The 19,960-nt window shown below is 36.0% G+C and overlaps 1 protein-coding gene across 1 annotated transcript in view; it reads left to right on the top strand.

Annotated features, from left to right (window-relative positions):
• Positions 1-3,384: 3,384 nt before the first annotated feature.
• Asxl3 (ASXL transcriptional regulator 3) overlaps positions 3,385-19,960 on the top strand; it is a 101,473-nt gene continuing 84,897 nt past the window's right edge. Inside the window, exons 1-2 of the mRNA XM_077792402.1 lie at positions 3,385-3,462; positions 4,818-4,926. Of these exons, the coding sequence (XP_077648528.1) occupies positions 3,385-3,462; positions 4,818-4,926 (187 nt within the window). The remainder of the gene's footprint in view (positions 3,463-4,817; positions 4,927-19,960) is intronic.

Genomic DNA, 19,960 nt, shown 5'->3' with positions numbered 1-19,960 from the left:
ACCTTACAGTCTAGGGGAAAAAACAAATAAACAGAATAAGCTGTATATCTACTCTGGCAGGTGTATAGGAAAAGACCCAGTTATAGAGGATGGAAGAAAGAAAAGAATTGGGGGTGTACATTGTCCTGCTTATTTGTTTCTTATTGTATTTATGATCTGGAAATATATGTGCATTATGAACAAAATGAAAACATTGTAGAAGAATTAGGAAGGAAAGCAAAGTCACTTTTTGCCCATTGACCTTTTTTTTCTTCTCATCTTCTCATAGGCAGCCAAATCTAAGGCTTTGGTCTAGTTCTTACACATTATCCTATGTATGGAAATGGTAAAATGTGGAATCATGTTTAATGTTGGAAAACTAACTTTCTTTTCTTCTTGTTTTTCTTTTATAAATTGGGACATCATGATTCCTCCAATGCATCTTGATAGAAAGTAAGTAACTTCTGAACTTTTAGAGATATTTTGTTAAAACATTGAAGTTGTATTGATTTATATATAAATGTATATATGTGTATGTGTGTGTGTATGTATATGAATATATACACAGAGATATAGAGTTTTAAACTCTGTAATTTTGACTAGAGTGATTAACTTTTGCATTAACTGTAATTTTAAAAAATAAGTGAAAAATAAGAAATGTTACATAAGTGTTCCTAATATCTAAGAATAGAGACTTCAGGAGCAGCCCATTGTTAATTTTTGTGTTTTAACTACAGTTAGCTGTATGGAATGTACACTTGATAATTCCATTACTTTCTGAAGATAAAAATAACAAAAAAATATTTTTTTTATTCCCAGTCAATATCAGTTAACTAAGATCATATATTTCCTCAAGAAAAGTAGTCCAAGTTTTCTAGACTTCACAGCATTGGTGAGAATAATAGCAATAAGTAAAAATGATATGCAAGATTTTTAAAATATATTTTCCTATTGTGTCTGTTGCATTGAATGAATCACTTATGTTTTAATAAGCATTAAACACTTGATAATTTTAATTGTTTTAAAATGAGAGAGATCAGAATAATAAAGTATTTTGCCATTAAAGAAATACCCTTAATATGCTTAAAACAGGTGAATCATTGAATGATTTGAGTTATCAAATGTTATCTAATTCTTCTAAAACGTTGAGTACTTCCAAAATAACATTTCATGTTTGTTTTGGGAAAGAGTTAAGGAAATGATGGTAGTCATTGAGTCTTTGGAGATTTATTTTCATGTGATTGTGAATTACATATTTTTAATTTTTTTCATAGTAAACAGTATGATTTAATAATATATTCATGCTCAATAGAGCCTATTATTTGTACATAATTGGGTACTTAGCACATATGTTTCCAGCAAGCATAGCATCAAACTGCTACTTAATAGTCAATTCGTCTTGTACAATTACTTTTACCTTAGAAAGAAAATATAAACTACAGTGGTATTTTATTTGTTCATTATTTCTTAGTTGCCTATAGATCCATATTGTTCCTTAGTGTTCTAAATCTGAGTTCTTGAATTGTATGCATTAGGAGTAATCAAAAGCAGGAAGATTATCATGAGGTTTCATGTTAGGTGGATGGTTTTATTGTTATATATTTTTTTAAATCTACATTGCCTCGTTTTTATGTATTATATTTTATACTTGTCCTTTTAACATCTTCTTGCCAAGTCCCTATGGAAATTCTGTAGGTCTAACAGTCTCACTAAATTAAAACTCCAAAAATCTGGCATAATCATTTCCAGCTTCTAATTTTCTGTGCTTTTGTCTGAGAGTATAATGTGGAAGTATATGTTTTGCAGAGTTCTGTATAGCACACATTGCATTATTTATCTAGAATTCATTCATTGATCTTTCAGTGGAGATAAATGTATCTTACTTTATAGGTATGCCTGTGTCCACATAAATATGAATAAAAATCTTTTGTAAGGGAAAAATCATGAAATGAGGTCTGTAAGCTTTTAGGAGCTTCAAAAAAAAAGGGTAGTGCATCAGCACACCGATTATTGTTCTGTGTACTTTAGTGTTACTGCATTGTTCTATGACCAAATTTATTCAGACTCTTATTTCTTGTCACACCCAGTGGAATCATATTTATGTGACAGCATAGAGAAGTTGCTTCCTAAAATAATGCAGATTACTCATATTATTATAATATTTATAAACCGTTATAACCATGATGTGTATATATGCTGATTTGTTATTAAGAGTGTTTTGACAATTCAGCTAATTCAATTTTTGCATTTTACCGGTGAGTTTTAGTAGTAAGAGATTAATTTATTAACAATGACATTTTTATCCTCGGAATTCAAAATTTGAACACTTAATATCTTCAAAACCTTCTTTCCCAGAATATTTTAAGTTAAAGACCTGTAAGAGATAAAAGCTTGTCATCAAAATTGGTTTGACCAAACACTGATATATAGAAACACAATTAAATAAAAGTGCAATAATTGTGGCTTTAAATTCTGGTTTGCAAAACTATTAGTTTATAAGTAAACAACAACAAAAAGTCTAAAATTTACCCCAAGGGGGAATATATATATATATAATGTGTGTGTGTGTGTGTCTGTGTGTGTGTGTTATGCATTTCATAACCATCTTTGCAAGTATACAAATTCATTGCAATAATGTTTGTAGATATGTGCATTGATATTTTAATCATTAATTTAATATTTGATTTCTTTAAGAAAACTGATTTCATAATCCAGTCACTTGCATCTTTTCTACAGAACGTAATTGCTGGGCAGAATTCTCAAACATATATTTTTTTATTGACATATCTGAGAAAAAGATGTCATTGTGTAAGTTGTATCAGGGATATGAACACAGATATATATTCTTATTTGGCCATGTGAAAAATGCAGTCCTGTGAGTAAGTTAAATACTTATAATTTCAAATCAGTTCTTCCCTGGTTCTTATTATTCTTTTGTTGCTTTTCGACCTATGAGATGGAGTTGCCCTTGAACTTGGGGGTTCCACCCCCCGCTGCCCACCCTGATCATTCAAGTGCAACCATCAACTTGTCTGTAATATTTTAAATCTGAGGCCTCATAGTGTTATTTTACAAAATAACACCACATAAAAGTCTGGGCTTTGGTTTCCTTAAAATACAGTGTTGGTTGCTTTATGAATAAAAGCATAATTTCAATTTAGGAGACTTTTTGCCTGAAGCCTGCAAGACAGATGCATCTGATTAACTTTGGGGAAACTGGCCTGGCCTGTTATTGTAATGTAGATGTTTTCGGGGTTGGGAGGATATTTTAAAAAGGCATGCAAGAAGGTCTCTTTTTAAGAGAGTCAGAGAACAGTTTTGCTACAGAAGCTGCATCTCAGATCGCTTCATTTTTCCACACTTTTATTTTCTAGTGGAACCTCTCCATTAGCCTGTCTGAATGCAATGCTTCACACTAACACTCGGATAGGGGATGGAACATTCTTCAAAATCCCTGGAAAGTCAGGCCTCTATGCTCTCAAAGTAAGTTGCATTGTTCTGCATGTTATGTGTGTTATTACCATGTATCATGCATTTTTTTCAAACATAAGAAGGTAAACAAAATTAAGTTTGAGTGAAGGGTTGAAGAATGACCCCTATGCCTTTTAAATGTTTTCAGATGTCATAAAAATGATTTCATACTGAGAATAAACAATGACATTTTTCTTTAAGGAAAGCTTATCTGTGGTTTCTCCACAGCATCTGGCAATGGAAAATAGCTATGGCTTCCTTAAAACTTTTGATTTTTCAAAATTAATAGGGAGGAGTATCATGAGTCATCAGCGAGGAGTTTAAGACAATCACAGTTGCCAGAAACTCTTTGACTTAATGACCATCAGCTGATAGGTCTTCACACCTGTAATCTTTCCTGACTTTTGTAAAAATAATCAATTTATTCCTTCTTCTTGAAAACTTACTGACTTTAATTGGGCATTCAATTTGAAAATAAGCAGTGACCTCAAGGAAGGAATAAAATAGAAGAAGTTTAAAATAGTTAATTCTGAATTTTTTAATCGCATTTCTATTTCCATATAGAATGGGAAATGCCATCTAAAATTCAGAATTCCAGATGATCAATGCTTATGTTCTACAAAGGATTGTATAACACAGAACAAGTTAAACTCAGAATATTATTTTTATAGATTAAAAATAAATTACTGTTTATTTGAAAATAATTACTGTTTATTATGAAAATCCTTTAGGATGTTAAAGATAAATGATGGATTATATTTCAAGTTTATTTATTTCCTTCGAGAAGATTTATTTTTAATGTCAAAAGTTAGATCTCATCTATGTATGATATCTCAAAGTGCATAATAAATGCATTCTACTGTCCTATATAACTAATTAAAACAAATAAAAAATAATAAAAAAAGTTATACCTGGCAAAGAAAGTAGGGATTCTCTCTCAGCTCTAGTGAATGTTTCTGAAAATAGCGGAGGCTATTTTCAAAATGACTTTTTTTTTTCCCCCTTTGCTTTTTGGGGCTACTTGGATGTTCAATTCACTGATGAAAATGCAGAATTGTTAATCCATTTGTTTACATCAGGAAGAACATATCATTGAAAACAAATTGGAAACAACTCCTTTTAAGGAGACTTTCTTTTTTTTTTTTTTTTGATGTAGATTTAAAAGGTTAGACAGTAATATCTGGAGTGGTAATGGGCTTTTTCTCTTGACCCCTCCCCAAAGGAGTGACTTTTACATGAAAAAGTAAATCTGTATTGAAACTCCAAATCTCATAAAACTGTGAAAATCCTTTAAGATGCTGAAAGTATTTAAAATATTTTTAGTTGCTAACATATCTCTATTTATCATCATTAAAAAAATAATATAGAAAGAGGAGTCATCATGCCCAACAGATGGAACACTGGATTTAGTCTGTGACTCTGAGCTGGATGGCACAGAGATGGCTGAGGCAAACGCCAACGGAGAAGAAAATGGAGGTGAGTACGAGGAGCTTCAAATATCATCCCTGGTTCTCTTAAGTTAATTCCAATGATTTTACTACTTGAATTCCCCACTATTATACAATTTCTTGTAAGATTTTATCCCTTACCAGGGTTTATCATCAGTCATTTTTTATTTAAAAAAGTTAGCACTTAAGAAAAGTATACATTTATTTGCTTTTATTTATATATATATATATATATATATATATATATATATATATATACACACACACAATATCTTTATTTATTTATTTTTATGTGGTGCTGAGAATCGAACCCAGTGTCTCACACTTGCTAGGTAAGTGCTCTACCACTGAGCCACAACCCCATCCTGGTTCTTTACTTTTTTGCGTGTATGTTTTTGTATTTCCCTGAATAATTTCTGAAGTATTATCAGTATATTTCTCATGTAAACTAAGATGGTGCTAGAGGTATCTTATGGTTTGGATTAAGAGTGCAGTGCTTATGACTAAATGTGCTGACTTTTCCTGTAATCACAAGTAGTTGTTTTATAAGAGCTTTGTTCCTTGTGTTGCCCTTTGTAAATTAGACCTAATGTTACCATTCCTTACAGAGAAACAAGGCTCTAATAAGATATTTACTCCTTAAACACTTTTGAAAAATGAGAGATCCTTCCCGAATTCTAAGAGGATCTTTTCCACCTGTGAACTCTGTTATTTCACTCTCATCTCTCTGAAAATCTGTTGTGATTTGTTGTTGCATGTAATTCTGTATTGCAGAAGCTGCTGGACTCTCTTCCACTCTATCCGCTGGTCTCAAAAATGGTCCCTGTTGGGCTGAGGCTGTAGCTCAGTGGCAGAGCGCTTGCTTAGCATGTCTGAGGTACTGGGTTGGATCCTCAGCACCACATAAAAATAAATAAATAAAGGCATGATGTCCATCTACAACTATAAAAAAATTAAAAAAAAAAAAAAAAGGTCCCTGATCATGGTTTGGGAGGAAGAGTGTGTAATTAAAGTCTCTTGTCGGTGGACTCATCGGAATCAGTAAATCATCTTTAAACAAGCCTTAAAACAATCCTTGCAGACATATCATATTTTAGTCAACCCATACATTTTGTTAATGTCTATAGGAGTCCCTTTGTATGCTCTCTGGGTGGACTGAACGTTCCTTCCCTTTACTTTAAACTGATGGTCCCTATAAGACTGATGTGACTTCATTTGTGTCTGATCTGCAGCAGAGGTTGTGAATTGAGCATAGGAAATGTAGATTCTTGTCTTAGTCCAGTGGAAGCAGACTGTTTTATAGATTGTTCCTACCCCTTTTGAGAACGACCCCCCCATTGTTGTTGTACATTGAAGTTTGGAAGTTCCTTAAGGTTAGGCAGAGGACAAGCAGAGATGCATAGTTTCTGGCATTCTAGTAGGGCTGGCGAACGAGCATCCCTTCAATAGAATGAAGGAGAATCTGACTGAGGTCTTTCCCCTTGCTGTACCGCTTGCCTGTGTGAGTGCTCATGCGTTCTCTCTCAAAATGTACGTTGAGCTTCTGGGTGCCAAGTTCTGCTCTTGGCATTGCAGTTCCAGCAGTAAATAACAAAAACAGATCTCTCGTGGAGCTTATGTTCTTTGAGAGATAGACAGTCAGCAAAATAAATCTGTAAAATTTGTACCTCTTTCACTGGTAAGAACTGGGAAAAATACATAAAGGCATAAGAATGGGGAGAAGAGTGTGTTTAAAAAAACCCTGAGTGGAGTGAGGGAAAAGGTCTTCAAGGGTGGAGAGTTCTGTGTAGAGGGAACAGCAATCACAAAGGCTTTGAGGCAAGAAAATGCCTAGAATGTTCCAGAAACAGAGGTCGATATAGTTGGGAGGCCAGATTGAATAAGGGAGAGTGTGGTAAGATACAAAGCAAGAGAAGTTGTGGGGGCTGAGTTATAGAGTATCTTGGGAGTGGGTTTTTTTTTTTTTAAACATGGTGTCATTTTTAATATCTTTTTTTTTTTTTTTTTTTGTGGTGCTGGGATTTGAACCCAGGGCCTTGTGCATGTGAAGCAAGCACTCTACCAACTGAGCTATGTCACCAGCCAATACCTTTGTTTTTATTTATTTTTATGCTGGGGATTGAACCCAGTGCTTCACATGTGCTAGGCAAGTGCTCTACCACTGAGCCACAACCCCGTCCCAGTGGCTTTTGTTTTGAGAGAGAGATTAAGCCATTGTAGGTTTGAGCCACAAAGACAATTTCATATTTTATCAGGATCACTAAGTATAAGAAAAAGATGAAAATAAGGACGAAAACATGGAGATGAGGTAGAAAACTTATTGCCATAGTCTGGAGGACAGATGATAACTGATTTGAATGAAAGGAGTATCAGTAGGTATGATGAAAAAAGATGGGATTCTGGATGTATTTGAAGGTAGGTCCAACAGGAACTGCCAGCAGATAAATGTGTATATAGGAGACAAAGGAGTCGGGGATAACTAACTCCAAAGTTTGAGTGTGAGCAAAGAGAAGAATAGTGTTACCTTTAGCTTAGATGGAAGAATTTGTAAGAGTAGTAGTTTTGGACAGGATGGATATTGATGAGCTCATGCTGGACATTGATTATAAAATTCCAGTTCACCATGCAGGTAGGTATGCTGTGTGACTGACTTACCTATCTGAAACTCCAGCAGAAGACCTTGCTGGAGATACACAATTGAAAGCAGTCAGTTTATACACAGTATTTGTAGCATGAAATGGAATGAGAACACCAAGGAATTGAAAGTGCATGGCAAAGAGAAGAGGCTCAAAGACTGAGCTGAGGGACTCTTGAATTTCAAGAGTTTGGAGAAATGGTAGGAAACGGCAAATGAGACTATGGATAAATGGACAGGAGAACAGGTTTTCTGTCCTGGAAACCAAGTGAAGATAAGTGTTTCTGGGAGGAAAGTGATTCAAATATGTCAGGCATTTTGATATGTTATGCTGAAGATTAAAAAATTTTTACTGGATTTAGTTTTATGAGATGTTTTGGTTCGCTTTTCATTGCTGTGACCAAAATACTGGACAAGAACAGTTTATAGGAGGAAAAGTTTATTTGGGGCTCACAGTTTCAGAGGGCTCAGTCCATAGACAGCTGGCTTTATTGCTCTGGGCCCAAGATGTGGCAGCACATCCTGGGGAGGGCTCAGTGGAGCTGCTTAGCTCATGGCAAGGTCAGGAAGAAAAAGCAGGTGTGGGGGATGGAGCCACAGGGAACTTCCACCTTTGGGGCACACCTCAGTGTTCCAAGCCCCCTGCAGCATCCCACCTGCCAACAGCAGTTACCACCCAGCCCATCAGTTCAAACTAGGGTAGGCTGATTAGGTTACAGCTCAGTATCCATTTTTTCCTCTGAATATTGCTGCATTCACAGGAACTTTATAACCAAATCAGAACATGAGGGTATTGGTGAACTTGACGTTGACAACTTCTGTGGAATGTTAAGAAACCCTGAATGGAGTGGGTTCAAGAGAATGTGAGGAAAAAAGGGAAAGTAGAATCCAGAGAGAGGTGTTTTTTTTTTTTTCTTATAGAAAATAAATATTAGAATAATTGCTTATTAATAAGAAATTCCAATTGAGGAGGAGAAATTGATGACATGCAAAAGGTGCTGTTTCCTCTGTGCTTGATGAGATGACTGAGGTCAGGAAAGGAGCAATAGGAAGAGTCAGCTTATTTCACTAGAAGTGAATGTCGGTGAGTACTTGTGGAAGAAGCTTATGGAATTTTCCTTCTTATTGCCTCATTTTTCTCTAAGAAAAGGGAAATAAGTTCATTAGCTGAAGTTGAGAATAGAAGTGGTTTTGTACATATAATGAGAAGATGTAAAATATTTGTCTAAGACAATCTTGTTGCATTAAGGGCATTCATTAAGGTAATTAATCTTGCATTTAATATGGCACCAGTCAGCATTTAATATGGCACCAGTCCCCCTGTTCTGTTCAGGATCACTGTACAACTTCAGACAAGTACACCAGCTAGATTTGACTGGAAGCAATCAAGGAATAAAAGAATTGAGGGTGCCAAATGAAGCAATCGAGGAATAAAAGAATTGAGGGTGTATGAACTGGAGAAGTTAAGGTGAATGTCCATAGAATTTAAGTTGGATGTGGAGCTAAGTGAAGACACAATTAATTGAGGGATGGTGTGGAAGTGGAAGTCTCAGTAAGGTGGAAAGATTGTTGATTTGGTATGATAGAGAAAATGAGAAAAGCTTGTGAGAGTGTAGCTCATGACATTGAGTTTAGGGTAACATTATGTGTCTGAGATGAGTGAAAAGAAAAGGGTTAGGTTTAATGGTGTCACGAATGGTTAGGCATAGTATTCACTCTGGATGATGGGACCATCAGTGGCTGGAGTTAAGCACCCCTTCATTTGCTCAGCTTAGCATCATGGGATTGGGCAGGTCTACCTGGAGGAAAGGTTTCCTTGTCCTTCTTTTTTTTTTTAAAAAAATATTTGTATAGTTGTCACTGAACCTTTATTTTATTTATTGATATGTGGTGCTGAGAATCGAACCCAGTGCCTCACACATGCTAGGCAAGTGCTTTGCTGTTGAGCCACAACCCCAGCCCTGCTTTTTCTTATTGGAACAAAGATGTTGTAAAAACTGATTGTGGTCCTGGCCTAATATATTAGAGAATCTTCTAATATATAACATAAGTGAGAGTAACATAAGTGAGAGTAACCCAGGAGTTGGTGGATAAGTACAATTAAGGCGAATAGTTGGTAATGCCCTCTGATGAAATGAGATACACTTCTGGAGGCATCTAAGGAACAGGGAGGGAGAATGGTCTGAAGGAATAGGCAGGAGAACATATGTCATCTATCCATGTTCCAGGCCCAGTGATATAAGATGTATGGAAAAAGACAAAGACTTCCTTCTACCTGAGAGTCTTCCAGGGAAGTGGTATCCATAGGAGAGAGTCAGGTAGACCAAGAAGTAAAGGGATGTTCAGAAGAAACTTGGAGGTTGCAGAAGATTTTTGCTTGTGGCTCATCCTGAATCAATCCTAAAAGGAGATGGAGGGGGAGGGTGTTAAGAATCGGGAAGGGGTAGAAGATAGGTTGAGACTTAGCCAATAATTGGACCAAAAGGGGTAAGCAAACCTCCTAATTTGACATGTGAATAGGTACTGCACAGAATAATCCATACACAGGCACACATCTGACTAATGTGACCTGGATAGATTTCCTGGCCTCTCCTTTGAAGTTGCATTAGGGAAATTGCTATGGGAAATCACTGAAAGAATAGTAAATAACTTATTTCCTTGAGTATTCCTTGGCTTGCCCACTTTTGTATCTTATTGCAAACCACAATTGCCTCTTGCAGGACAAGCATATTTCTTCTTCATCTCTGTGTCACCTACTTCTGGGGTAGCTTATTAATCTAGCCTCATGATACATTTGCAGACCAAGAAGCTGAAAAAGTATTGAGTGTTTATAATGTCCAGCCTTTGTACACTGTTTACTTTTTAATCTTTGCAACATTTCTCTGAAGTAGGTAATATTTTAGGCTCTTTTATTTTACTTTCTTTCAGTTATTTTATTACCAGTGAGGAAACAGACTTAAAGAGGTTAAATGGCTCATTCATGTCACGAACCCAGATATGTGTGACACCAAAGGTCAGGCTCCCACTGCCTGGTGGTTGCTGATGTAATTTGCCTAACATTAGACCACATCTATTTTGATCATGAACATGAGACTCTGACAAAGAGGAACCCTTGGCTTATAAAAATGAAGGAACAGGATACCACATGATTGCTTATGAATCAGTAACCCATTCCAGGAAAGAGAACTGCTTTAGGAGATTTCCTTGCTCTGATACATATTTGACCAGAAGTTAGAATGGATAGGCCTTCCATACTTTTTACAGCTGTACAAATACATGTTGAAAGTCTGATCAAATAAAGAAGGTGGGGTACATGTGTGGATGTGAGTGTGAGGGGGTTAGGCGGAGAGGGGAGGGAGGGTCCCACCATCTGTTTTTCTGTGTTCTCCCCCACGTCCCTTTGGGTAAAAGAGTAGAGGGTATTGAGGTAAATAATAGCCTTTAATTGGTAAAATACCCCTGACACAATTGAAAGAATAAGCTTCTGCTACCATAGAGTTATTTCAGATTAATGAAGATTAATTGACATTTGCTGCTCCTTTAGAGAGGCAGGCAGAGAAGCATAGGAGAAGAAAGTATTTTATAAAAACAGATAACGAGAGAGAAACCTTAGTGCTTGATGCTAGGTATTAATACTGAAGTTCTTACGTAGTTAAGGGGCTTTAGTCGTCTTCTTGGACGTCCAGAGAACGTCCAAGAGAAACATTCTTTGTGAAGGGGAGATGCTTTGCCAAGATGTTTTTTTAAAGATTCATTGAAAATTTTTACAATGTGGGAAAAGGGGTATATTATTGATTGTAGTAGCATTTATGAGACACAGAACTGTGGTTATGGATATGTTTCTTTGGCTTCTGAACAGTCTGTCAATAAGTATTAGAAGTATAGACTTGAGAAAGTAAACTGTTCAAATTTTACAAGCTTAGAGATTGAAGAGTGACTTAGGTGAATCACTTGAGGTATCTGTGTTGAAAACCCATGACCATTTATGCTTATGTAAGTATAGATCCATGTCACCCAAAGAAATTATTAATTTTATGGTCTGTTTTAGTCAGAGATTTGTGGGTGTGTTTATGTCAGAATATTTTTTTTTCTGAGCATAATGCATTGGTATACCCTGAGTTTCCTCACACATTAAGTTGACTTACATTGTGCTGCTGGTTTACAGAGAACCCATGCATATTTTATATGAAATGATATCATCAGCAGACAGTCTTCATTCTCTTCATCCTTTAACTTAGATTAACAAGAACAAAAATGAGTTTCCCTTTTTGTGGTGGTCATATATTTCAAGTTTAAAATCAACAATAACCATCCTATTTATTTTTTTAAATGAGGAAACCGGAGAATGTACAATTTTCATCCACAGAGATCAAAAAAGGTTCTGCTTGCTATTAACCCTAATGGCTTTCAGGGAGGAAGCAGCACTCAAGCAAGGGAATTAGTATTTTAAAAGTCTTCATTTAGGGAAAAAAAAAAATGGAGAACACATATCCTATGTTTTAGACCTTAGCTCCCAGGATAAATAATGATTCCAACATTTCAAGAATTTTATATGGCCCTTTTTCATTCTTCTTTACGGCCAGTTTTATAAGTGGGTTTCTGATTGTGTGATTCTTGGCAGAGTTCTGTTAACTTCATGAAACGTTATTCAGCTCATTCTTTGTTTTCATTGGCTCAGAGGCCACAGTTTGAGGGGTCTTTTTATCAAACGTGAAAAGTACTTTAAGATGGCCTGAAGTGTGTGGCTAGGATCTCAGTTGAGACATCAATTACATACAGATGAGGGGCTTCCCGGGGAAAGCGAGGGGGCACCATCTGGGCTCTGACCCCCAGGGAGTTGTTACTCTGAGAGTTTATGGAGCATTTTCACACAACAGGAAAGGAAAGCAAAATGACACAGGGATAGAGGAGTCAGGAAGGGAATGTTCGGAATACCTCTAGAGGTTGCTCTCCTACTTAGGGTCTCTTTCCCTGTGGTCTTTTTTTTGGTGGAGATTTTTTTCAGTACCTACCTGTGAATGCCCTAGTGTGGTTTTATATAGGATGGTGTGTTTGGGGTGGGGTGTGCTGGGAGGTGTTGGTAGGTTTGGAGGGAGAAGAGAAAATACAATCAATTTGCAACTGGTAGCCCTTGCTAAGAACCTTGTGAGTAAATGAAATTCCTCCAGGGTCTACACCAGCCTCCCTTACTTTCCTGGGTTAAGTTAGTTTGTCTTTCATTCAGCATCTCTGCATTTTAGTCAGAATCTTGTTAGCAGCTCATGGAGACACCTGCTCCACATTGGTGGCCTAAAGAAATTTAAGTATGTGAAAATTATGTTGTTTTAGTTACACATGGAAGAAAGTACAAAGAGAACAATCTCTACAGTCAGAAATGACCGTTGGCAGGATATAAAACTTCCTCTGCCCACTCTTTCTCATTTTCCCTCCTTTCATCCCAGCCCACTGATTTCACAGTTCACAAGAAGCATGAGAGATTTCAAAAGATCATTCAGGCCTGGGTCCTCTCCCAAGCCAGTGTTTTTCTTAAACCCGTCAATTCAATTAGACATTATTCCAATAGCAGATGTCCAGCAGGATAGAAATCCTCCTCTCCTAATATCTGTCCCTCTATGTTTTTGATAACCTGTATAGCGAAGAATTTTTTCCTTCTGTTGAAATCTTTTGGGCTTTTAATTAAACTAATTTCCTCCTTTTCCCCCTCTTTGATGATAGCGAACAGCTAGCTGGTGACTATCCAGTCACTACCCCCTCCATCTCAACTTCTCCAAGTGACTGACTTCAACTCTTTCAGACAGTACTTATAGATACTATTTTCCATTTCTTTTATCCATTAGGGGCTCTTTTTTTAAAAAACATATTTCCCCTTGAACTGTGAACTTTGTTCTTGTATAAATGGATTTTAGTCAGTTTTAACAGTCCAGAGACATGTAAAAAAAAAAAAAAAAGAAAGTTAGTTTTCTTTTCATTGCAGATAAAGTGACCCATTTAAATGTACTTTCCCCTTTTTCTTGTGTTATGAGAAGAATATTTCATAATAAAGAGATAAAAATTGGAAAGAGTATGATCTCATAATAAAAACAAACTCCCTTTCAAATAAAAACAAAATTAAAGGTATTCCCCCAATTACTCATCTTAACTAGCCAATGTTCTGTTTGATTTATACAGTCTGTGATTTGTATGTAAGAACAAAGCACCCGTGTTCTTAAAAAAAAAAAAAAGTTCTTTTCATTGATACCAGATGATCCATTCTCTCTTCTGTCTCTAAGTGACTATATATAACCATTTCTCAGTGAGCCACCTGGGTCCCTTACCTAATTCCCTGTTGCTACACATTGGAGTTGATATATGTTGAGGTATAAAGTAATTAGTAATGATGTCTGTGAGTGAAGCATTTACTCTTGACCCATGCTAACCTTTTGCTGATAGCCTTTCTGTCTACTTTTTCTATTTCTCATTTTCTAGGTTGATTGCTTTATGTCTGTTCAGCTGTTTTAGGAAACTGACGCAACATGGAAGATCCCAGGTGTTGTGTACCAGGGCAAAAGCAATAGCCCCTGATATTTTTACCACACACACATGCTGTTACATGACTCTCCATACTTCTGGGAGAGAAATTCTTATTGGTTCTGTGGTGGAAGGAGGGTTAGGTTTCAAAGCTGGCACCAATAGGATAGGGTTTTCCTACTAAATATATTGATTTGCAGTTTGAGTTTCCTCTTTTTCTAGTTTGTATCTGAAGGGTATGTTGATGAATATCCAGAGGTATTTGTATCACTAAATTGGCTTGGCTGATAAATCAAGTGCTTGTAGGAAGTATTTCTATAGCTACATTTTCCATGGGTAAAATGTTCTTCCTAGGTACCTATGTAGTAACAGTGTCCTATCCAGTGCAAATTTGAGTAAACCTTTTGTGGACATTGTAATGAAGTTGTGGTATATCCAGTTCTGGGACAGTGACACGTGAACATCATTTGCAGTATTTGTATTAGCCATGAAAAAAAAAATCATTTAGGTGTCACCATGATGCATCTCATAGGAACACACACACACTTTCTTTTTTGTTGGTTTAATGGCCATCTTATTTGATACTGGGGATTGAACCAAGGGGTACTTTACCATTAAGCAACATCTCCAGCCCTTTTTTCATTTTTTATTTTGAGACCAGGTCTCAACAAGTCACTTGGAGCTTCTCTAAGTTGCAGACGCTGACCTTGAAATTGTGATCCTTCTGCCTTAGCCTCCTGAGTTGCTAGGATTATAGGTGTGTGCCACTGTGTCCAACTTACTTTTTATTAATTAATTTAGTTTTTCTGGAAACCTCTCCTGAAGAAGAAAAGAGCTTTATTAGGCTTTGTATACTTTATATAATCTGCTTCCGAAGCCTAAAGTATAGTAAAAATTTCAGGTATATTAGGTCTCTTTTATTCATGGAAAATATTGCTCTAAATATTATCAAGAACATCAATAACTACAATGTTTTGACTCCTTGTCCTTTGAAAGTTTCTTAGGGAAAAATTGCTATTTCCATTATTTTATTGCTAGTATTGCTCTATGTAATTGCTAGTTTTTCTTGGCATATTCTTTGAATGTTTTCTTTTAAAGCAGCAAGAAAAATGGCTTAAGCCCAAATGCCTATACCTATCTTGGAACAAGAAATGTTTTTAGAGAGGGCAGCTCTCCACAGACTGGATCCAAAAGGAATTAGGGAATTATCTTTCTTTGAAAGAAATGGAGTCCAAGAAAGATTTAATTGGGGTCAAATGGGCTTCCATGTTCTTTTTTAGGTCAATTTTTACAATTTGGGACATTTAGTTTGTTGCTGCATATATCCAAAATAGCTAATGCTTACAATTTCAAATTAAGTTCTGTATATAAAAACATATTAAAATCCAAATTAAATTCTTTTGATTACTTGCTATTTGGGGATTTTTTATAATTATCTGCTTATTGATCTTTTAAAACAAAGCATAGTTATCACCACTATGTTTTTGTAGGCATAGTTTTCCTCAGAATCAATGGTTCCACATCATTGTTCTTTGGATACAAAAAACCTTAGAAAACTCTCGTGGCCTCAACCTCACATCTTGTTGTTGTTCACAGTTTTCTTCCCTACATTTTCCCTGGTGCTTGACAAGAAGAAAAGTGCTCATTAGAAGTTGTACAGTTGAATTAATAATAAATGAAAAAACAAACTTCTAAGATCCAACCCTCTTTAAAAATGTAATTGAAGCTGGGTGTGGGGGTGCATGCCTGTAATCCTAGTGGCTCAGGAGGCTGAGGCAGGAGGATTGCAAGTTCAAAGCCAGCCTCAGCAATGTGGTGAGGTCCTGAGCAATTTAGCGAGACCCTGTCTCAAAGTAAAATATGAAAAAGGTCTGAGGATGTGGCCCAATGTTGGGTTCAATACCTTGAACCAAAAACAAAAACAAAAAAACCCATTTGTCACAGTGCCTGAATTAATTTTAATTTTCTTTTAATTCATTAAGGCATTATTAAACCTATATTTCTATAGAAAGCTGTTGGGCTTTTAGAGAATATGGTTTTACTATTCAGAAGATTGAAAGGTAGTAGTTAGAGGGACAACTGATAGAAATGAAAATGTTCGGGCTGGGGTTGTGGCTCAATTGTAGAGTGCTTGCCTAGCACGTGTGAGGCCCTGGGTTTGATTCTCAGTTTGATTTTATTTAAATAAAATAAAGGTCTATTGACAACTAAAAGAAATATTAAAAAAAATTTTAAAAAGTGAAAACGGCCAAAGGATGTATCATTACTTGACTTTATTAAATGTTTGAACATCAGTTGCCTGGGGGATGTGTGGCTTAGTGTGGGATATAGAGCAACTAATAGTACAAAATATCTGTGTTGCATTTACTATATAATGATAATGTCCAGGTTCTGGTCTGTGTGCAGTTCTGCACCCCACACCGCTCCTGCAATTTTACATAGCATAATGATTTCTAATTTTGACTTTTAAATTTTATTTATTTTTATTTCCCTATGTAAAACCTCAAAACTCTGACTTTCCTCTTAAAATAAGGCAATGAGTAAGGACAGCAGAGGGAAATGTATCTATAATTAGTGGCAAGTCATGCAGCTTCCCACAGACTTTCATAGGAAGGTCTGTGGTTTGGCTTTTATATTTTTCCCTAATTGACTTTAGGATAATTTTAGAGAGTTTTTTGAAAACAGGCTTCTGTTTTCACAATTTTTAAATTCTATTTTTATATATGCTTTTGCATATTAAAAACTAGCTTTGCTGACCTCCCCTTCCATGATTCAGGTTAAAAAGAGTAATTGAAAGTTAGCTTCAACAATGGATTCTTTAAACAAATTTAATGAAAATCAAATTAAAAATTTTAGTTTAATAACATTTATAGTTTGCCTGCTCTGAGCCCATATTTGCGCAGATCCCAGTATTGCAGGGATTCTCAGTCCCTGAGTTGCTGAGCCAGGGGACACAGGTCCCAGTTCTGCAGGGAATGTCAAGAATTCATCCACTAGGTTCCAAGGAAGCATGGTCAGAGGAGAAGCAAGTTGGCCTCATTCATACTCTAGGAAGCTTTGTGGGAAGCTCTTTGAAGTTTGATTTGCCCAGATGAGTTTGCTAGGTAAAGGGGAGGAGAATCTAGAGGAGGGATCATCAGAGCCAATGCATAAACATAGCAGGTAAATGGATCAGAGATAGTGGGAAATCAGGAAGATATGAGAATAGAAGTAGTGGCAGAGCAAGTTTATGTTCTGATTTCTCCCTTTGTGTGTGTGTGTCTTGAGTTAAAGGTCAAAGTTAGAATTGTGGGTGTCCTCTTGCACACCAGTCAGTGGGTTAGTAGTGAGATTAGGAGGGGATACCACCTGTATCCTATCCTCTGTCCAACATGCAACTTTAAACATGGGTCCCAATCCACATTTTGTAGTTCAATTGCATGCTCAAATTGAGTGCTAAGTGAAAAAGAGACAAGATGACAACTTGGGGATGCTGAAGAAAAAAGAAATAAACCCACAGTTTTGCTAGAATCTAGTCATCCGTGTCCCTGGGCTTTAAAGCTGCCTCATGGTTACATGGGTTACATGGGTTACATCCACCTGTCTTTGCTCCTGGATCTTGTAAACAGGTTATTTTGGAGATTTGGGGGAGTGTGAGGTAGATGATAGGCTGGTCTAATATCAGAAGATTGGCGTTAACTATGTGTTTTGCTCACCTAATTTTGGGAGGCAAGCAAAATATAGACAGAAATACTATTTCTACACATTTTTTTTTTAAAAGGTGTTGAGGAATATAAGTTCCAGGGAAAATCAGTGTTATTTTTGTTTCTTCATCTGCAGTTTGTACACCTATGGAAAGGGCAGGCTGTCTTTTGGGGTTTCGAGGTATAAAGTTCTGGCAGTAGTTTTGTGATCATGCCAATTGCCAATTAGAAAAAAATAGCTCCCATTCTGTCCTGAATGCCAAGAAGATATCCGTTTCTAAACTGCATGTCAGTGTTTGATATTTATTGGATAAAACATCTGTCCTAATTCTTCAGTTTCCTGGCTCCTGTTGTAGTTTTACTTACAGGGGATTTTCCTTGATCCTTCCTTTAGCATTAATTTTTCTTTGGCTTGAATTTCAGAGGCTACACTGAGTCCTTCAGATAAATTTTCAGGGAACTGTTTGGAATAGGCCCTTAGTTATTTATCCCATCTATTATTAAGAAAGCTTCAAAAATAAATTTTTAAAAAAGGCTGAAAACCCTGTGTTTTGTCAGAGAATGAAACTGTGTTACCTTGTACAGTTCGATTACCCAGTGATTCATATATTCATGATAAGAGTCTGTATTTGTCATTACTTAAAAGAACACATACACACCTCCTTCTTGGAGCTTGTGGATGAATTATGTGGGTACCCCATCAGTAATTTTCTTTTTTGATTTTTTTTCCTTAGAAGTTTAAATTTTAACCCAAAGGAAAGAATCATGTATATATTGTACTTTTTGATAACATTGTACTTTTCTTTAAGATTCTATAATCATTCTATCAGAAGAAAATAATTAGGGGAAAAATGGTTTGACCCAGAGAAATGTGTGAGGACCAAGTTCCAGAAAGAGCCATCAGGGAGAAAAATGGCTACTTAATACAGGAATATTCATAGTGCTTCATTGAGTCTGGAATGGAATGTAAGATAAAGCAAATAGAGTTGGGTAGAGGAAGATGAATCATTTTGAGAACTAGGTTCACAGTATTCATTAAGGCTGGACATTAACTCCATTGTCCTGGCTTCCCTATAAAGTTCTGGGCTCCAAATTGAACAGAATCTTTCTTTTGGAAACAGTGTATAAAAATGTATATGAATCACTGTGAACACAGTGTCATCATAAATTTAAATCATGTGGTTTCCCAATATTGGATGGTTTCCTAGATGAGAGAGAAATAGAGCAAAATGGTGAGCTAGTGTTATCCTCAGGAGAGTCGATTGTGCACCGCTTAGTTAGCAGTCAGAAAATAGGAGGGACACAAAGGCTTTAATTGTATAGACAGAGTTTGTTGTTATTTGATCCTGCTGTACTGTAGTTTACCTTTGAAAGACATGAATAAAAGCATTTCCCAAGTAAATTGGTAGTAAATTTGAATTTAGAGGTCCAGCATGCAGGAACATTCTCATATTTTCCATAAATTCCTTAATACCCATGGATTGCATTTGGTTCTCCTTTCTAATCAGTAAGTGTTCAGTTTTCTAGGTGCAAGTGCTTCTAAGAATGTGAAAGTAATAAAATATATTTGCTAATGCACCCTTTATTTTTACATTATATCCATTTCAGTCTGTCTACTTGGGATTACGTATCCTGTCTGCCACTTTTCTATCACTTCCCTGATTTGTCACACTTCATAGAGACTTCAACACATTGAAAAGACCATCTGTATAAACCAGTACACACACACACACACACACACAGTAGATTTTTCTTTAGAGTATAAATTGATGATTATTTCTAATATTTTTTGGTAAGTAAGCTTCAGCAAAGTATTACAAATGAGTAATAATTTCAAGGAGAGATGTTAGAAACCATATATGTTTTTTGCAAACAGTGTTTAAAAATGTTCTAAAATAGAACATTTACACCATCTTAATGAAAAATGTCATAATGTATCAAGTAGAAAAAAATCACTAGATCTTTAATTTAAGGACTTCTGTCACTATATGTGCAGATGTTTTGAAATCATACAATTATATTTAAACCTACAATTCTTAATTTTTTAATGCCAGGGGCTAAATGACTTGTTCCCTTTCTGAAACTTTCTGTTTTAGCATTTGCAACATCATGCAGTTCAGTTATATTTCTTTAGACGTGGAATTTCCTGCATCTGATTTTGGCTTTCGAAGCCAACTAGTTTACATGGAATAATCCTGGGCTCCAGAACTAGACCGGGCTTGCCTTGGATCCAGCAC

Source organism: Urocitellus parryii, chromosome 13 (genome assembly GCF_045843805.1).
Source record: "Urocitellus parryii isolate mUroPar1 chromosome 13, mUroPar1.hap1, whole genome shotgun sequence".
In the NCBI taxonomy this organism is placed as follows: Eukaryota; Metazoa; Chordata; class Mammalia; order Rodentia; family Sciuridae; genus Urocitellus; species Urocitellus parryii.
Note: the sequence above shows the minus strand (reverse complement) of the source record. Positions and strands in the feature narration are given on the sequence as shown.